The sequence below is a fragment of the Ceratocystis lukuohia genome (assembly GCF_044167205.1).
Source record: "Ceratocystis lukuohia strain C4212 chromosome Unknown Supercontig1_pilon, whole genome shotgun sequence".
NCBI classification, from domain to species: Eukaryota; Fungi; Ascomycota; class Sordariomycetes; order Microascales; family Ceratocystidaceae; genus Ceratocystis; species Ceratocystis lukuohia.
This window is the reverse complement of record NW_027263520.1, coordinates 2,374,617-2,391,109: the sequence shown is the minus strand read 5'-3', so window position 1 is coordinate 2,391,109 and position 16,493 is coordinate 2,374,617. Positions and strand designations below refer to the sequence as shown.

General features: G+C 48.3%; 4 protein-coding genes across 4 annotated transcripts; 3 read left to right on the top strand and 1 right to left on the bottom strand.

Annotated features, from left to right (window-relative positions):
- Nucleotides 1-3,531: 3,531 nt before the first annotated feature.
- Nucleotides 3,532-5,697, top strand: HOO65_010595 (Glycerol kinase; the record flags this gene model as incomplete). Its single annotated transcript, XM_071005549.1, has 3 exons — nt 3,532-3,698; nt 3,767-4,764; nt 4,988-5,697. 3 exons carry the CDS (start codon nt 3,532-3,534, stop codon nt 5,695-5,697), a joined length of 1,875 nt encoding a protein of 624 aa, XP_070862417.1.
- Nucleotides 5,698-7,453: 1,756 nt separating this feature from the next.
- Nucleotides 7,454-11,263, top strand: HOO65_010594 (Low affinity vacuolar monovalent cation/H+ antiporter; the record flags this gene model as incomplete). Its single annotated transcript, XM_071005305.1, has 3 exons — nt 7,454-7,751; nt 8,023-10,736; nt 10,820-11,263. The coding sequence occupies 3 exons, from the start codon at nt 7,454-7,456 to the stop codon at nt 11,261-11,263; spliced, it is 3,456 nt and encodes a 1,151-aa protein (XP_070862416.1).
- A 1,476-nt stretch (nt 11,264-12,739) lies between these two features.
- Nucleotides 12,740-13,705, bottom strand: HOO65_010593 (putative nicotinamide mononucleotide adenylyltransferase; the record flags this gene model as incomplete). Its single annotated transcript, XM_070999757.1, has 1 exon — nt 12,740-13,705. One exon carries the CDS (start codon nt 13,703-13,705, stop codon nt 12,740-12,742), a length of 966 nt encoding a protein of 321 aa, XP_070862415.1.
- A 1,002-nt stretch (nt 13,706-14,707) lies between these two features.
- On the top strand, nt 14,708-15,996 carry HOO65_010592 (26S protease regulatory subunit 8 -like protein; the record flags this gene model as incomplete). The annotated part of the gene is made up of 2 exons (XM_071005883.1): nt 14,708-14,942; nt 15,062-15,996. 2 exons carry the CDS (start codon nt 14,708-14,710, stop codon nt 15,994-15,996), a joined length of 1,170 nt encoding a protein of 389 aa, XP_070862414.1.
- Nucleotides 15,997-16,493: the final 497 nt, after the last annotated feature.

Sequence of the window (16,493 nt, the reverse complement as noted above, 5' to 3'; positions counted from 1 at the left end):
GAGTATCATGTAGGATCATGGTTACACCATAACATATGATAATCATTTGTCGATCAATTAGGAAAGAGAAACTTGGCCTTTAGCATATTGCAGCTGCTCAAAGATCTTCCTAAGCAACAGCATAATTTCAAACCTAGTGGTTTTTTCACCTAGTATAACGTAAATTTAGGGGGCGGGGTCTTTTCGAAGAGAAGAGGTTCCATTCTCACGTTAATTGCGTTTAGAGATTAGATACCTGGTGTAACATCCAGACTTTTGGATGTTCAAATTCATGTATGCACGCATATACATGCAATTATTCATTCTGACCACCCTTACTTCTACTAGCCTCGGTCACGTGTGCTGTAATATCAAGCAAAGAAGCGCAAGCCTTGATTTGCCACCACTAAGACGTTTATTATCGGGACGAAGTGGCCATGGATTCTGTGGTTAAAGAATAGGGCACTATGAGCACGACTCCAAAATTCAGCCGAGGCCTGGTGCTTATTCGCGCTGTTGTCTGTCACATTATTCCTTTTTTCTACGGGTAGCCAGCCCAGTTTTGAAAAAAAGACTGTATATCATAAAGCCCGGGATATCTCGGAACAGATAAACAGAGAAAACAAGGAAATAAGACAATACAGCTTCGTGGGCACTTTGCCTGTAGAATATGTGCAGTGCATATGTCCTCTAGGTTGTCTCATCTCCAACGAGCGGGAAAACTAGTCAACTCAACGACAGCGGCTTGAGGCTTGTCCCCTCCAAACACTTTAGTTCAATAAAGGACACTAGAACAGGGTGGCAGGCCGGCCCGATCAGGGCTAAAAAGAAGCTTCTCCAACTTTAGAGGGGTACTTTGGAGACAACCATGCACAACGAGTAGCAGTGAGCCTGTGAAAGCAACGACAGAGCGAGGAAAAAAGGAACAACACTTCAAAGCTCTCGGGGATACGTGCGCTTGGTTGGACGGCAGTAATATGTGACAAGATGAGAGATTTAGTGGAAGCGGGAGAAGATGCAACATGAAGTAATATAAGCCCGTGCAGATTGGAAAGATATACGTACAAGAAAAGAAGAAAGGACGAAGGGAGGCTAGAGATAAGGGAGAAAGGAGGCTGGCTCTCCTACCTCTGTGTTTGACTCCCACCTTGCGGACTGCGGTGACCTGAGGAGTAGTCTACGCTTACCGCATGTGTTACCTTGCAAGGCTACAGCACCTAAAATAATGCACTCATCATCTCAACTCCAGTTCTTCAGCTGTTCTATCATAGCTTGAACCTTACGGATTCCAGCAAATGATTGGTGGGGGAGTGAGGGAAGAAGGGCGTGAGGCTAAGAAAATCGGCAAAGCAAGCCATGGAAAAAAAAAATGAAAATGAAAAGGAGAAAAATGCCAAAGGAACAAACTGAGGCCACGAAATAACAGCGTCTTCGAGCCCACAAACACAAAAGTAATCTGCAAACAACCAAAGGAAAGCAACTACTTGATGCTACAGGGCTCAGTCATACAGGTCACGGGACCAAGTTCCAAAAACCTTGCAGGGCGCCTTGTGGGGCCCCCAGATGAGCCAGAGCCACTATAAAATAGGCGGTATCTAGGGACTGTAAACGAAACACAGCCACGAATTACGCTAACCTTAGCGCCCATTGCAAGGGCTCAGTCTCATTGAATTGCAGCGCTCCCTCCACTCCACGGGTAAATACCCAAAGACCGCAGGGAGCTCCGGATCGGCAGCATAGAAGGTCAGAGTTAGGAGCGTATACCCAGAAGCCTACCAGCCGGGAGGAACCCAGAAGAAGTGCGCAAGAGAAAAAAGAACGAGGAAGGGCAAAAGGCGGCCGCCAGCAGGCAAGGCATGTCACGAGATCAAGCCAAGGGGTCACGAGGACAAACCGGGCAGCTCATCTTAGAATCCGGTCAGCCCTTGCAACGGCACGTAGAGCTAGTCCTCCTCTCTTCTATACAAAGGGATTTTCTCACCCCTTTCGCTTCTTTTGCTTGGGCTTCCTATTTCCATAATAGTAGGTTGACAGCACTATTCGTCTATTCATGAGGCTCTGCTGGCTTTGCCAGTCATCTCGCCTAGAAACAGAGCCCCACGAAGAATAAAAGCCAAAGACGACGGGCTTCTTCTTCCTCGGCATTTTCATCTGCGCGTCAGCCAGTATCTTCTAGCTCTTATAGAGAACAGCTAATTTTTGCACTATTCTCCAGCCTAATTAGCGACTTTGGGCTAGAAAGTTGCTGGTGTGATTCGCAGTTTCTCCAACCCGGCGTCCGGCCGCCCATCTTGAATGTACAATTTAGCCTGCCTCTCGTTATGTCTATTTTCACTAAATACGACATAGAATTTGGAGACCACCATCGACGGGCTTTGTGGGCATGCCCAGCAAGATGAGCCAGAAAAGCCGTGACGTGACATCTATGTTGCCGGGTACCTAGGATAAAAAATTTGGCCGTCTCAATCTCCTACAGATGTGCTAGATTTCTAGCTAGCTCTCATGGGGATTTGTTTGGTCTTAAAGTCCGAGGCCGAGTTCAACACCGATTGCTTCCATTCGAAACTCTTTAGAGTATAGGGTTACACGCCACGGCAAGCTTTCCCCAACTCTGCCCCTCTTTTATAATGCTTTTTGAGCCGTCTTTGTGTCTTCCCTTTCCTATCTCCCTTCTTTCATCGTTGCATGTGGATAAAAGTGGAGTTTTTCACCGTCTATGCCAGATGGGGACGCAGAGAGAAGACCACATGACCGCATTCAGGACCGCGTAAGAGGTGTGGGGATATCACGAAGGATCTATGGAGGATTAGCATGGAGTATATGAAGTAAAGGCTAAGGTTTACCCCAGATTTGGGCAAGATACACTGAATCAGCAAGTGCCCTTTTCGTTTCCCTCTCCTTCTATAGTCTTTTGGCCTCTGCCATTACCTACGCATTTCTTTGGCCGCCTTCTCTGCACATTAGCTTGGTGTCACACGTAAACACAAGAAATAACCTTCGTTTATCCAACACTTACAATGGCCTAGCATTATTGAGTCTAGCTCATATGCCAGGCTTATCTCATCTAGGCTGGCTATTGGCAAGCGTTAGCACCGACTTGACTTGGTCCAGTTTAGCTCGGTCTCGTTCGTGAACTTTTGAAAGCAGCTTCGTTTGCCTTTCGTTTCGTACCCCCACCCCCCCTCCCCGCCTTCTCCCCGCTGAAGACTTAGTACCTACCTGTCTCCTAGCCGCTGCTTTGCACTGACCGAGCTTAGCCGGGCTTACTTAAAAGAGCAGCACTTCTTCTCCTCGTCTCAAGCCAAACTTCTCCAAAATATTTCATTCATTCTCATATTTGCTTTTACGCTTGCCACCATTGATCTCTTCTCTCCCCTTTTGATCCACAACTAGCAACGCGGCAATAATTTGTCTTTAGCTTAAACACTCAGCTGCTCTCTCCCCATAAGGCTTTGTACACCTTTCCGTGTATTACACAGCCTCTCCTCTTCTCTTCACTGGCCTATCTTTTCTTTCCCCTTTTAATATACCCTTCCACGTCACACTTTCACCATGTCTTCTCAGCAACTCATAGACGCCCCCGAGTACTCGGGTCCCGACGTATTCCTGGGTAGCATTGATCAAGGGACTACCTCTACTAGATTCATCATCTTCAACAAAAAGGGAGAAATTGTGGCGAAGCACCAGCAAGAATTCCCAAACTACTATCCCGAGGATGGGTAAGTTTACTATTGTTTCTATACTGACTCTCGTATCACATACTAACTATTCTAACCACTCACTGTAGCTACCACGAGCAAAACCCCTACGATCTGTACAACTCCGTGCAAGACTGCATTGCAGGTGCCGTCAAGGAGCTTACAGATAAGGGGTACAACCCTGCTTCTATTAAGACTGTTGGTATAACTAACCAACGCGAAACCACTATTGTATGGGATATTACCACTGGAAAGCCTATCCGTAACGCCATTGTCTGGACTGATACTCGCACGCGCGGCCTGGTTCGTAAGCTCAAGAAGCGTCCTGGTGCTGCCGAACTCGGTAGCAAATGTGGTATGCCCCTGTCAACCTACCCGTCTAGTGTGAAGCTGCGCTGGATGCTCGACAACGACTCCAAAGTGCGCGGTGCCTACGAGGACGGCGTTTTGGCCTTTGGCACTGTCGATACCTGGATAATCTGGTGTCTCAACGGCGGCATCTCAGCTACTAATCCCGTGCATGTGACCGACTCCTCAAATGCTAGCCGTACCATGTTTATGGACTTGGTAACTATGGACTACTGCCCTGAACTGCTCAAGTTCTTTGGCATCGACCGTAAGAAGATTCACTTGCCACGCATCTGCCCGTCGTCGTCAGCTACGGACTACGGCGCTATTGCCGATGGCCCGCTGGCTGGAGTTCCCATCATGGGCTGCCTAGGCGACCAGTCGGCCGCTCTTGTTGGCCAGCGCGGCTTCCAGCGTGGCCAGGCTAAGAACACTTACGGTACCGGCTGTTTCCTGCTGTATAACGTCGGCCACAAGCCTGTAATTTCCACCCACGGTTTATTGACTACCGTTGCCTACGACTTTGGCGAAGGAAAACGTGCCTATGCCCTTGAGGGAAGTGTGGCTGTTGCCGGTTCGGGCCTGACATGGCTGACTAAGAATCTTGGCGTGGCGCCGTCGTCTATTGAGGCAGCAAATCTCGCCGAGACGGTGACGGATAACGGTGGTGTGTATTTTGTGACTGCTTTTAGTGGTCTTTTTGCCCCTTACTGGGTCGATGACGCCAAGGGCACTTTGTGTAAGTTCCTCCATATCCGGTGACTGGCTTTCTGGAACTCCGGCTAGTTGTTGCGACAGAGTCGGAGGATTTCACAGGAAGCAAGCCTTCCCCACAAACAGTACAAGCGAAACCTTTTTGGCAATTGCTCACATCCATCCCGTTGCCCCACTTCCCCGCATTCTAAAATCCGTCACCGAATAGCAGCCACTAACATCCGTATTTTTTCTTTTCATTTTTGCAGGGGGCATGTCCCAATTCACCAACAAGGGCCACATCGCCCGCGCTACCATTGAAGCTGTCTGCTTCCAAAGCAAGGCCATCCTCGATGCCATGGCCCAGGACTCAGGGTCTAGACTTGCCAGCCTGGCCGTCGATGGTGGCGTGTCCAACTCGGATCTGGCCATGCAAACTCAGGCTGATCTGAGCGGTATCCCCGTGTGCCGGCCGCAGATGCGTGAAACCACGGCTCTAGGTGCAGCTATTGCAGCTGGACTTGCAGCTGGCGTCTACGGCAGCATCTCGGATTTGGAAAACGTCAATGCCCACAACCTAACGACTTTCAAGCCTAAGATGAAGCTGACAGAGCGCAAACGACAGTTCTCCAAGTGGACACAGGCGGTTGAAATGAGCAAGGGCTGGGACACGGGCAACTATGCGACGCGGAACAGCGAAGACAGCAGCCTTCGCAGCGAGGGCGACCGCGAAGCGCTAGCGCAAGAGATTGTACGCGATATCTGTTGTCTAGACGCGCGGTGCGCTCATGGCCGCGATTTCCGTACCAACTACGCGATGGAGTACAATGATAGCAGCAGCCTAACGGCTCTAGATAAGTGGAAGAGCCGTCACTGGATCGTCGTAGTTTTCATTCTCATGGTGCTGCAGTACATGACGCTCACGGCGCTGTACTGGGGCGGTAACCACGGCGATGATAAGCACACAGACCGCTCTTGAGATATTAGGGGCGGTGAAGTAAGTGCTTTCTAGCCAGTTGTTATGACTTGAGACGATATCCCGCGAACCCAGACGCATTAATGTTTGTTTTCTTTTTACATGTATTATTTTTCTTATTTCATTATCTTACTTGTGGACGAATATTCCCGTCGAGTTAGAAAATAACAAAGAGTCGCTTTTTCCTCCAATATCGTTGTTGATTTAAGACATAATAAAACAAGACATAGGCGATTTAGTTAGTGTAGCATGCGGGCGGTTGAAGCCAACCCAATTAGTGGATCGATGGCGTCATGGTCGGTTGCAGCCCACCATGTTTGCTTAGCCAAGAGTTACAAGTGGTCTTAGGCTAAGTCGATGCCTTTCCGAAAATGCACCCAGCGGGGTTCTTCTGCCCGGTCACACGGTGTTTGATAGAGCCGGTGCTGGTGTTGGACTGTTGTAGGTGGGTGGGACTAAACAGAAATCACTGAAGCCTGTTTCTTCAACCAAGAATATTCCACTAAACATACCGAGGATAACTTCTGGGTACATGACGCATTGCATTGCATTGCATAGCCGCGCAATAGCAGATACATAAACGGCGGGTCAAAGCCGCAAAGCTGATATATTATATATTGTTTCGTGTTATAGGAAACCGGGGTCGGGGTCTATGTCAGTCATTGTAGTGGAGACAAGGAGATATGATCCGTGTCACGTGACTAGGCGATTTTGTCCAGTATCCCAGACAGAAGAGGAGAGAGGGATTTGGGCGCCCAGTTGGGCTGAAGAAGCCAGTAAAATGTGTACATAAAGCTAAAATAGATGTCATTGGTGATAGGCTAGTGGAGAGAGACAGGCTTCTCTGTGCTGTTGTGAATCACTGCAATGCAATGCTCAGTACCTAACAATAAGGTAGTCTCAAAAAAGAGGAGCAAAAGGAATCTCCAATTGTATCATTATCATCATGGATCAAGGTAGAGCGACAAAAAAAGGGGGGAACGGGATGTAGCTGTCTTGATAATGATTGGCTAGCCTAAAAAAGCCTGTGCGATAAGTAAGAAGAAAGCTCTGAACACCATCGAAACTGGCGCTTTTTTTCTTGTTCTGTCCTCTTGTCCACTCTCTGATCTCATGATACCGTTGCAAGTATCATGCTGGCTGGTTGGGTTGCATCTTGCTGTAGTGTCTAACCTTTAGCCTGCAGCTTAGCTTCATTAGGCCGCAAACTCCCTTGAATAGTGAAGCTAGGCGTCTTATCCCTAGTGACCACTCAGGAGCGCGCCCTGTCCTGTCTTTGATTTTTGATATTTCTTCTACTCATCTTCTTGTTCTAAAAAAATTTTCTCGCATATTTTGTTGGCGAATTTCGTCTTCATTTGGCCTCTGTTTTGTTCAAATAGCGGCACAAATCACAAGCATCATATACGCGCTCCTCGCCCGTTTAATCGCGATCCCTTGTCAATCACCGATATTCCGGCCATATCGCCATCGCCATCGACTTCGCCGAGATCGAGATCCGGTCTGACCCTTAACCAGATTACGTACTGCAGCCACAGGCAGCCTTGATTATCTTCAGAGGGTCCTTTGCTCTGTCATTGCAATTCATCGACAAACCTGTGTGGCAAAATTCGAAACACAATAGCAACAACAGCCGAGACAAGAAATACACGCGCACGTTTTTCTGTAGCCTCATAATTGTACACAAGAGGATAGAGAATCACTGAAGCCGCTCAAAAAAAACAGACACCAGCTCATCGTTGCATCTAGTCTACTCTCGATGCATAAGCCTTCCTCTCCTACCAATACTGTGTCCGCGTCTTCTTCCTCTCGAAAGCAAACCACCCAAGCCCCAGTCGATACTGCTGCCAGCTGTGTGGCAAGCCATCGCGCTGCACACATGTCACCCCACATCTCTTCTTCCCCCTCTTCCAACAGCCCAGACGGCTCTGCCACTGCCTCTGGTGCTGGTCCTGATGCTGGGACTCCTAACCCCAGCGTCAAGATAGATGAGGAAGGATTCCCAAGAACTTCAAAGCCGACGGACACTGTGAGACGTCGACCTGATATTGGTTACGGTAAGTGTAACTTGAACAATCAACTCGTTGGCCTCAAGGCTTTCTTCTAGCACAGCGGCAGTAACCTTAGCACCTACCTCTCCCGCCCTCTCCCTTCCTTTTCTCTTCTCTCGCTCTTTTCCCTTCTCTCCGTGCTTTCCTCTCAAACTCAATTTACTGACTCGTCATGGCTGGTCGTCCCCATTTACAGGCACCATACAATCTGATTCCTCAAGCGCCCAAGCCGGCCCATCTCGCTCAACTGCCCGATCTCCACTCTCAAATCCGTCAGACTCGGCTCGCTTGAAGCCTGTGAGACCCCGCAAAGGCCTATTGCGTAAACAATCTTCCTCCACCACCCCCTATCGTGGAGAAATATTTTCAGCCGAAGACTATTTCGACGAAGTGCGCGCCCAGCGTCAACTCGAACAACAAATCTACGGCTCCCGCAGACGAGCTACTGCTGTCTCCGCTGGGCGCACCATGGACCCGGACGTCAACGAAGAAGAGGAAGAAAACATCGACCTCCCTGAAAACGAAACAGGCGACAATGACCCTCCTAACAATGCTGAGCCTGAAGAATCGCCAGGTGAAGACAGCATGGACCAGGCTGAGGAGGATGATGGTGATGTTAGTGATGCTGAGAGTTTCACCCTCAAAGACAGGCAGCAAGCCATCAATCAGACACATCCCTTCGGTATACGTTTATGGAAGCCTGCACTATACAAAAAAGATCGCTCCGTGCAAAGAACTGCCGAGGGCGATATTCACTCGACCCCTGGCGGCCATGTTAGCCACTGGCTCCTGTTCTTTAATCTTCTTTGGACAATCTTATTTGGTTGGTGGATGGCCACATTCTCTGCTGTTGGTGCACTTTTATGTTTCTTGTTTGCCGCCACCCCGAGTGGGCGCGAGTATGGGGCTGTCCTCTGGGGCCTTTCTAGATACTTACTGTACCCTTTTGGCAAGGTTGTACGTCTAGAAAAAGATGAAGCCTATATGGATGAAGATCGCGAAGAAGGGCGCAGCATTTCCGAATATGAACAGTGGCAAAGCGGTGATATCGAGTATGGTCGTCTATTTTTCGGCCCCGACCGCGGACCGCGATCTATTGTTGGCCATTCTCGTGCTAGTATGGAATCTCACGTCAGTGAAACGGCTAGTCTTTTAGGCGGCCGCTCACGTGGAGCTAGCAGCGAGTACGACAGCGACGTAGTGCGGCGCAAAAGACGTTTGTTTGGCCGAGGCCAGTGGAACATCGGCCGCATTGTCTATTTTTTGTTTTTCTACATCCTGATCGCGCCATCCCTCTTCGTCGTCTCTCTAGTCTGCTTCTTCTTGGTATTTTGGATTCCTATGGGCAAGGTCACCATGCTTTTGTTCGACCATCTCCGTCGCCATCCGCTTGCTTTGTCGTTTGACTCGTCCGGTTTGGCTGCCTCGTCCTATCCCCCAAACTCCCCCTCGGCATCGGTGCTACTATGTACTTACCGCGCTGTAGGCATCAAGTACTGGAAGTACACCATTGACGGCACTAACATCTTCCTTATTAATATGTTGGCAATTGTGGCTTTCCTAATCTTCGATTGGGTTGTTCTTGAAGGCGTACTGGAGATTGACAGCTTCCTGACCTCGTCTATGTTTATGTTTAGTTCTGGTCTTGTTGCAATTATTCCTCTAGCCTATTTTATTGGACAGGCTGTAGCATCGATTTCCGCACAGTCTTCCATGGGTCTTGGTGCCGCAGTAAACGCCTTCTTCTCCACTGTTGTCGAAGTGTATCTTTACTGTGTGGCTCTTAACCAGGGAAAGGCCGCTCTTGTTGAAGGCAGCGTGGTTGGTAGTGTCTTTGCTGGTATCCTGTTTTTGCCAGGTCTGTCCATGTGCTTCGGTGCAATTAAACGCAAAACTCAGCGTTTCAATGCCAAGTCCGCTGGTGTCACATCCACGATGCTACTATTTGCTGTTATCGGTGCTTTCAGTCCGACTCTCTTCTACCAAATCTACGGAACTCACGAGCTCAACTGCCTTGACTGCGACGCTGCATCCCCCACCCCCGGTGATGGTGTAGGCGATAGTGTTGCCCGTGATTGCAGACGCTGCTTTTTCTCCCAAAAGCCTACGCTGGATGACCGCTTCTATATTTATGCCGTTCGCCCATACTGCTACATTGCGGCCGCTATGCTCTTCCTAGCCTACATTGTTGGTCTCTGGTTTACTTTAAGAACCCATGCTGCTGTCATTTGGAACACTGAGCTCGAGGAAAAGAAGAATGAAGAAAGATTGCTGATGGCTCATGAAGCGGCCATCCGCCAGTCCATGTCTACCTCTTATGCCGAAGCTACCGGAACCGACGTGCGCGATACGAATCTATACAAACGCATCCTAGGCCAGTCTCTTAAACATGCTGGCGTTTCCTCACGCGACGAGGCCCAGCGCCATCCTTCTAATTCCGTTGCTAGTGCTCCAGCCCCTAGCACTAGCGGTGGCATCCACAATCCACCACCAGGTATACCGGCCAAGTCGCGCTCGTTTACTAATATTCCTGGCCTTACTGAGGCTGAGAACCACACGCTTGTACGCAACGTAGCTGAGATGGCCGCCACTGCCGCTGTTTTGGCTGCGCGCAACGTCCATGCTGGTTCGCGAAGTGCCAACTCCAATTTCACGGCTACACCAGGCACCGGCGCAACCTCTGGTGCAAACGCTAGTACTGGTACTGGTACTATGGGCAGCATCCACTCGTCCCCTGCTCGGCCTCATCTACCCTCACGTCAGACTGAGGTTGGCGAAACAGGTGGAGAGGCTGGTCATGGGGGCCATGATGCGCCAAACTGGAGCAGATTCAAGAGTTCGGTCATTCTGCTCGCTGCTACAGTCGCATACGCCGTTATTGCTGAGATTCTAGTTGACAAAGTCGATGCCATTTTGCAAAACTCGGCACTTGATGAGAAGTTCCTAGGTATCTTTCTTTTTGCGTTGGTTCCAAACACCACTGAATTCTTGGTAAGCTGAACTTCCTTTCATCCCTTTGTTTCATACATATATTCCGCAGTCAGTATAATTAACACTTCTTCCTCTCCCCGCAGAACGCTATTTCTTTTGCTATGAACGGCAATATTGCCCTATCTATGGAGATTGGTTCTGCCTATGTGCTCCAAGTCCTTCTTCTGCAAGTCCCTGCACTCGTCCTATACTCTGCTTTTCACAACCCACTTCCCATCGGAGGTGATGATGACATTGCCAAACATACCTTCGCCCTAATTTTCCCGCAGTGGGATATGGTAACGGTGATTCTTTGTGTGTTCCTTCTCAGTCACATGTACGGTGAGGGCAAGAGCAATTACTTCAAGGGCAGCATTCTTCTACTTGCGTACTTCGTCATCCTCATGGGCTACTATTTCCGCAGACACACTATGGACTTGCCAGCTGGCGGCGGCATGCACGGAAACAGGTTCGACGTACTTAATGACAAGGGCGAGTTTGTCTCGTACAAAACAATTGGGCGAAGCCTAGACAGTGCTCAGTTCTAGCTGGCTAGTTAGCAGCATGTTTAGTACATAATATATATGAGGAAAAGAGGAGAGTTGATTCAGAGGTGGTGGGGCTGAAATAGTCTAGGTCAGCGGTTGGACACTTGTTGTTTGTTGTATGTGGATCTATTTTTCTTTGCATTTTTCTTGTTTATCTTCTCCCTTCTGTCTTAATTATTTTTGCTTTTTGTTGTTTATCCCCTATTTGGAGAGCTTGTTTAGCAGGCATCTATCCCTGGAACCAAATTTATTTTTGTTCAAAGACAAGTTCTAATTCTTTTATTAAATGACTGTTTTGTAGTGTAGCTATGCCATGCCTGGCCAACTTATTTGCCAATAGCCTAGGGTTGCTGGAGTCTTGCATGACCCTAGGGTATCACAATAATTTCGGGCCTTGTGTAACCATCGATCAACACTATGTTGATGACCCTTCGCTCTACAAGTTTATCCAGACCAGATACCTTGTTTGGTTTTCTTCTTTGAAGCCCGAGACTAGCCCTTGAAACAATGAAAAAAAAAAAGAACCTGTCAGACGTCCATCACTACCTACCCTCCCAGTGCGCCCGAAGGCAGACCACATGAAAGGGACGAGATCATCACCACTTCCTATACAGCCAGCTACAAGCCGAAGCCATTGCTGACCGCCGTCTTTGCAGACAGAGCGGAAGTAACCAAGTTATTCACTCTGAGGTAACGAGGATATCAATCATCAACCAGGGTGGACTCTGTAGCTCCTTTGGGGAACCAAGAGGAAGGTCGACTACTATAGAAATGATTCTCCTGGAATGGGGGTTAGCATGCTATCGTCAATGTAATATTTGATCAAGCCGGTTGGGTATCTTTGCTGGGAAAAATCGCATCTTTTCATCCCTCGCAAGTCTGTTTCTGAGTCAAGCTACAAGATTCTGTAGCAAGAAACAGAGCTTCGAGAAGATGAGAAAATGCAATTTTGCCATCAAGATCCCATGATCCAAAAGGTAGGGGTGAGACTCACTGAAGTATTGTCGCCTGAAGAAGAAAAGAAGAAGAAGAGTTGAAATATCAGAGGCATGGCGACGTATTTATACTTCAGGGCAGCTCATCCATGTGGGGTCTTGGCCTCAGACATTTAGCCAATGAGTATGCAGAAACTTTTGCTTCACCGCCCGGCAGAACAATATAGACCCGCTAAAAAGTTTGGAAGTGTCTTTATAGTTTTGGTCTTTCAAGATGCTCAGAATTTGCACAAACTTGCAACCTACATCACCAGAAATGTAAAGTGTCTGCAGAACGTTATGGGTAAAATATAAACGGTAGCTCTATCATGTGGTACTCGCTTCGGCAGGCGGTCAACTTTCTCGGAATTTCAGAAGACTTGTATAAATATCTAACAGTGATCGCCTAAGTGTATTAGAACGTCCAAGGTCAGTGACTAGATTCTATACACGCTGCCTCAATCTCATCCTCATCTTACTAAGTTTTCGTTTCCCTTCAGCGTTAATTGTCTTTATAAAGACCCTCTGACTTAATCCATGCCTTCACCCTTTCACTAACAAGCACGTCCAGAAGTCTCTCATCGCCATTCCGGACAGCCTCCCGTACTAACGTACTACTCACGACTGGCTCTCCGGGCCTTCTCCCTTCCACCAACTCCACTCGATCTAGCCACTCACTACACCCACCGACGTTTTCAAGACCACCTTTCTTCATTTCCTCCAAATACTTCTGCTGATCAGCAATGCTGCCCCATTCGCTGCCCAGACGCATCGTGATACTTAAGCGTGCACGCGCAAAGAATGGCCCAAGAGCCTCACGCATGCCTGCAGCACCACCGTAGTACTTGGGGTTGAAAATACGGACCAGCGTATCGAAGCCCACTAAATAACATTGATCAACCGAAGCTGGCGCACTGGTTGCAAGAGTCTCGCCCAGACTAGATACATCAGGGCCATTCTCCAGTTCTGCCAGCGCTATCGCCTTGGAGTGAAAGAAAGGAAGGGTTGTTAGACCAATGGCTACACTATATGGCAGGGCTGCCCCGATAGGCAGTGTCTCGGGCTTGGGCTTCGTCTTTATAAATTCAAGCAGGTCTTCGGCGAAATCCTGCATCATACACAGCCGTTGGGCAAAGGGCGCTGGCTTTGGAGCTTTGTCCGCGTTATTAACAGACAATAGAAGCAACACACCCATAGCCTTGGGGGTGTCATCTGACTCGCCAAACACCTGGCAGGTGCTGTCAACGGCCAGTGTCGGGCCTGAACAACTAGAAAACCGCTGGATTGCGGTTAAGGCCATGTGCATGTGAGCCAAAGTTGGCGGGTTGAAAGACGAATCTAGCACAATAATGCGCTGCTTAGGCGTTGACAACCACGGCGCACCAAGTGATTTGATAATGCAGAGCTGATTTCCAGATGTCTGGAACTTTGAAAGTAGTGTGGCAAATGCCTCTAGCCGCGACTTCATCGTAAACTGTTATCAAGTTTGGCAGCTTCTTTGTACACGAAAAATGGTTGGATTTTGATACAGCCAAACCTTATGCGATTCGAGGGGTTATTGTCTATTGTTCCGCTAAACGTCTACCTACTGTTATTTCTCAACAATACCATTTCCTTAGGGTTAGGGTTCATTATCATGACTATAAAGGCCGTCATAGGTGCCGATTCAGCATGTTCATACGGGAGATCGGCCTTGTGGCCTAATGGTTAAGGCGCTAGATTTCGGCTACGGATTCTCTAGAGATTCGGGGTTCGAATCCTCGCAGGGTCGTCACGTTCTCCCGGTCCGATATATATCCTCAATAGTGTAGTGGTGATCATACCTGCTTGTCACGCAGGTGACCTGGGTTCGATTCCCAGTTGGGGAGACTCCTTTTTGGCTTTGCAGCCAACACTATCTTCTGATAGTATCTCGTGTATTTAAATGTGGCTCTGCTATATTTTTTTGGAGTTCATCATGCCGGTTTATCGTGTATTTGACAAACGTAGCTTTTCATAGGCTTTTCTAGGGTGTCATTTGAGACGTCATATGTATCCCTGCTGTCAGCTGCCACAGTCACGTGACTACATAATACCAGCTGTCGGACTAGCCTTGAGGACGCGTTAGCTGGGAGCCTGTCTAGTACTGTAGGGGAGCTCTCCCTGACAAGGCTAATCTCAAAGACCACAGACTGCAGCATCGTCAATCCCGCCAAAGCAGCCCATTTTTCTCCCAAGCCCGTCATCAACCTGCAGCCAAAGCAAGACTTTAAAACCATATAAATCCTTTCTGCCAATTGATTGTCGTTTAGAGAAATAAATTCAATTGGGCTCCTCTTTCCTTTTATCACCATTCCCTTTACTCCAAACAGCAAGCTTCCCCCAAGCTTTCTCTTCTCAATTCGCTCTTCTAAGCTCCATAGCCTAAGCTTCTACGAAACTTTGGCCGTTCACCTATCCATCCGCGTACGCAACCTAGCCCATTAGCATCATGGCGCTCGACAATTACTACCGCAACAAATGCGAGGCTATGAAGCTGCATATTCTCAAGGGTGAGGCTATGTTGCGTCGTCTCGAAGCTCAGAGAAACGACTATAACTCTAGAGTGCGCCTACTCCGCGAAGAACTAGGCTTGCTTCAGCAACCCGGCTCATATGTAGGCGAGGTTGTCAAGGTTATGGGAACAAAGAAAGTACTTGTAAAGGTGCATCCCGAAGGCAAATATGGTATGCTATATGCTTTTTTCTATTTCTACATGATATGACATGCGCTTGCTATCTTGGATTCTTTCTTTCTTTTTTCCTCATACGTCCATATCACTGACCACTTGTTTTTCCTCCTATAGTCGTTGACATTGCTGATGATGTCGACGTGGCAAAGCTCACGGTTGGCAAGCGTGTCACTTTGTTATCCGATAGCTACAAGCTCGAAAAGATGCTGCCATCATCGGTTGACCCCCTCGTGTCTCTCATGATGGTCGAGAAGGTGCCTGACAGTACTTACGATATGATTGGTGGTCTAGACCAACAGATAAAGGAGATCAAGGAGGTGATAGAACTAGGTTTGAAGCACCCTGAGCTTTTCGAGTCCCTAGGTATCGCGCAGCCAAAGGGTGTGCTCTTGTATGGACCTCCTGGTACTGGAAAAACTCTTCTTGCCAGAGCAGTTGCCCACCACACAGACTGCAAGTTTATTCGTGTTTCAGGCTCCGAGCTAGTCCAAAAGTACATTGGTGAAGGTAGTCGGATGGTGCGTGAACTTTTCGTCATGGCCCGTGAGCACGCTCCATCAATCATCTTCATGGACGAAATCGACTCCATTGGTTCCTCAAGAGTGGAAGGGTCATCTGGCGGTGATTCCGAGGTTCAGCGCACCATGCTTGAGCTTCTCAACCAACTGGATGGTTTTGAGCCGACGAAGAACATCAAGATCATTATGGCCACCAACCGTCTTGACATCCTCGACCCTGCGCTGCTGCGTCCTGGACGCATCGACCGTAAAATCGAGTTCCCGCCGCCCAGCATCGAAGCCAGAGCCGATATTCTGCGTATCCATAGCCGTAAGATGAATCTTACCCGTGGTATAAACCTGACCAAGATTGCGGAGAAGATGAACGGCTGCTCGGGCGCTGAGCTCAAGGGTGTCTGTACAGAGGCGGGTATGTATGCACTGCGTGAGCGGAGAGTACATGTCACACAGGAAGACTTTGAGTTGGCAACAGCCAAGATTCTCAACAAGCATGATGACAAGGAGGTGTCGCTTGCAAAATTCTTCAAGTGATTGCGTGCTCAAGTATGGCCTTGTGTATTCTGGAGGTAGGGTGTGTCATGGCCTTGATTTCAGAACCTGGGCAAACGCAAGGAAATGGAGGGATTGGGGGAATGGGGCGTCTAATTCTTGGTACACATGCAATGTGTTGATACAAAAGACCAGAATTCTACCAAATCAAGCATTTTTCTCATTACTATCAAGAAGAGCCATCGGGTGTGTGTAGAAGTCAGCCTGGTGTCTGAATCTTAGCAAGTAGTAAGCAACTGATAGATCATATGCCAACAGTAGCGAATCGAATCTGATTCTGATGCTACAACAAAGACTAATGCTGTAACCTCATTACTACCTGAGGGTCTTGAATCTGATTTGGAGCTCGACAACCGAAATTCAATGATATACTAATCTTTAGAATGTGATAAAGACAGGAAACCAGAAGCCAAGTCCATAGCTCCAATTCAACTTGGTGAGTCTAACAGAATATCGTGGAATAAGAAGACAGCCATGTA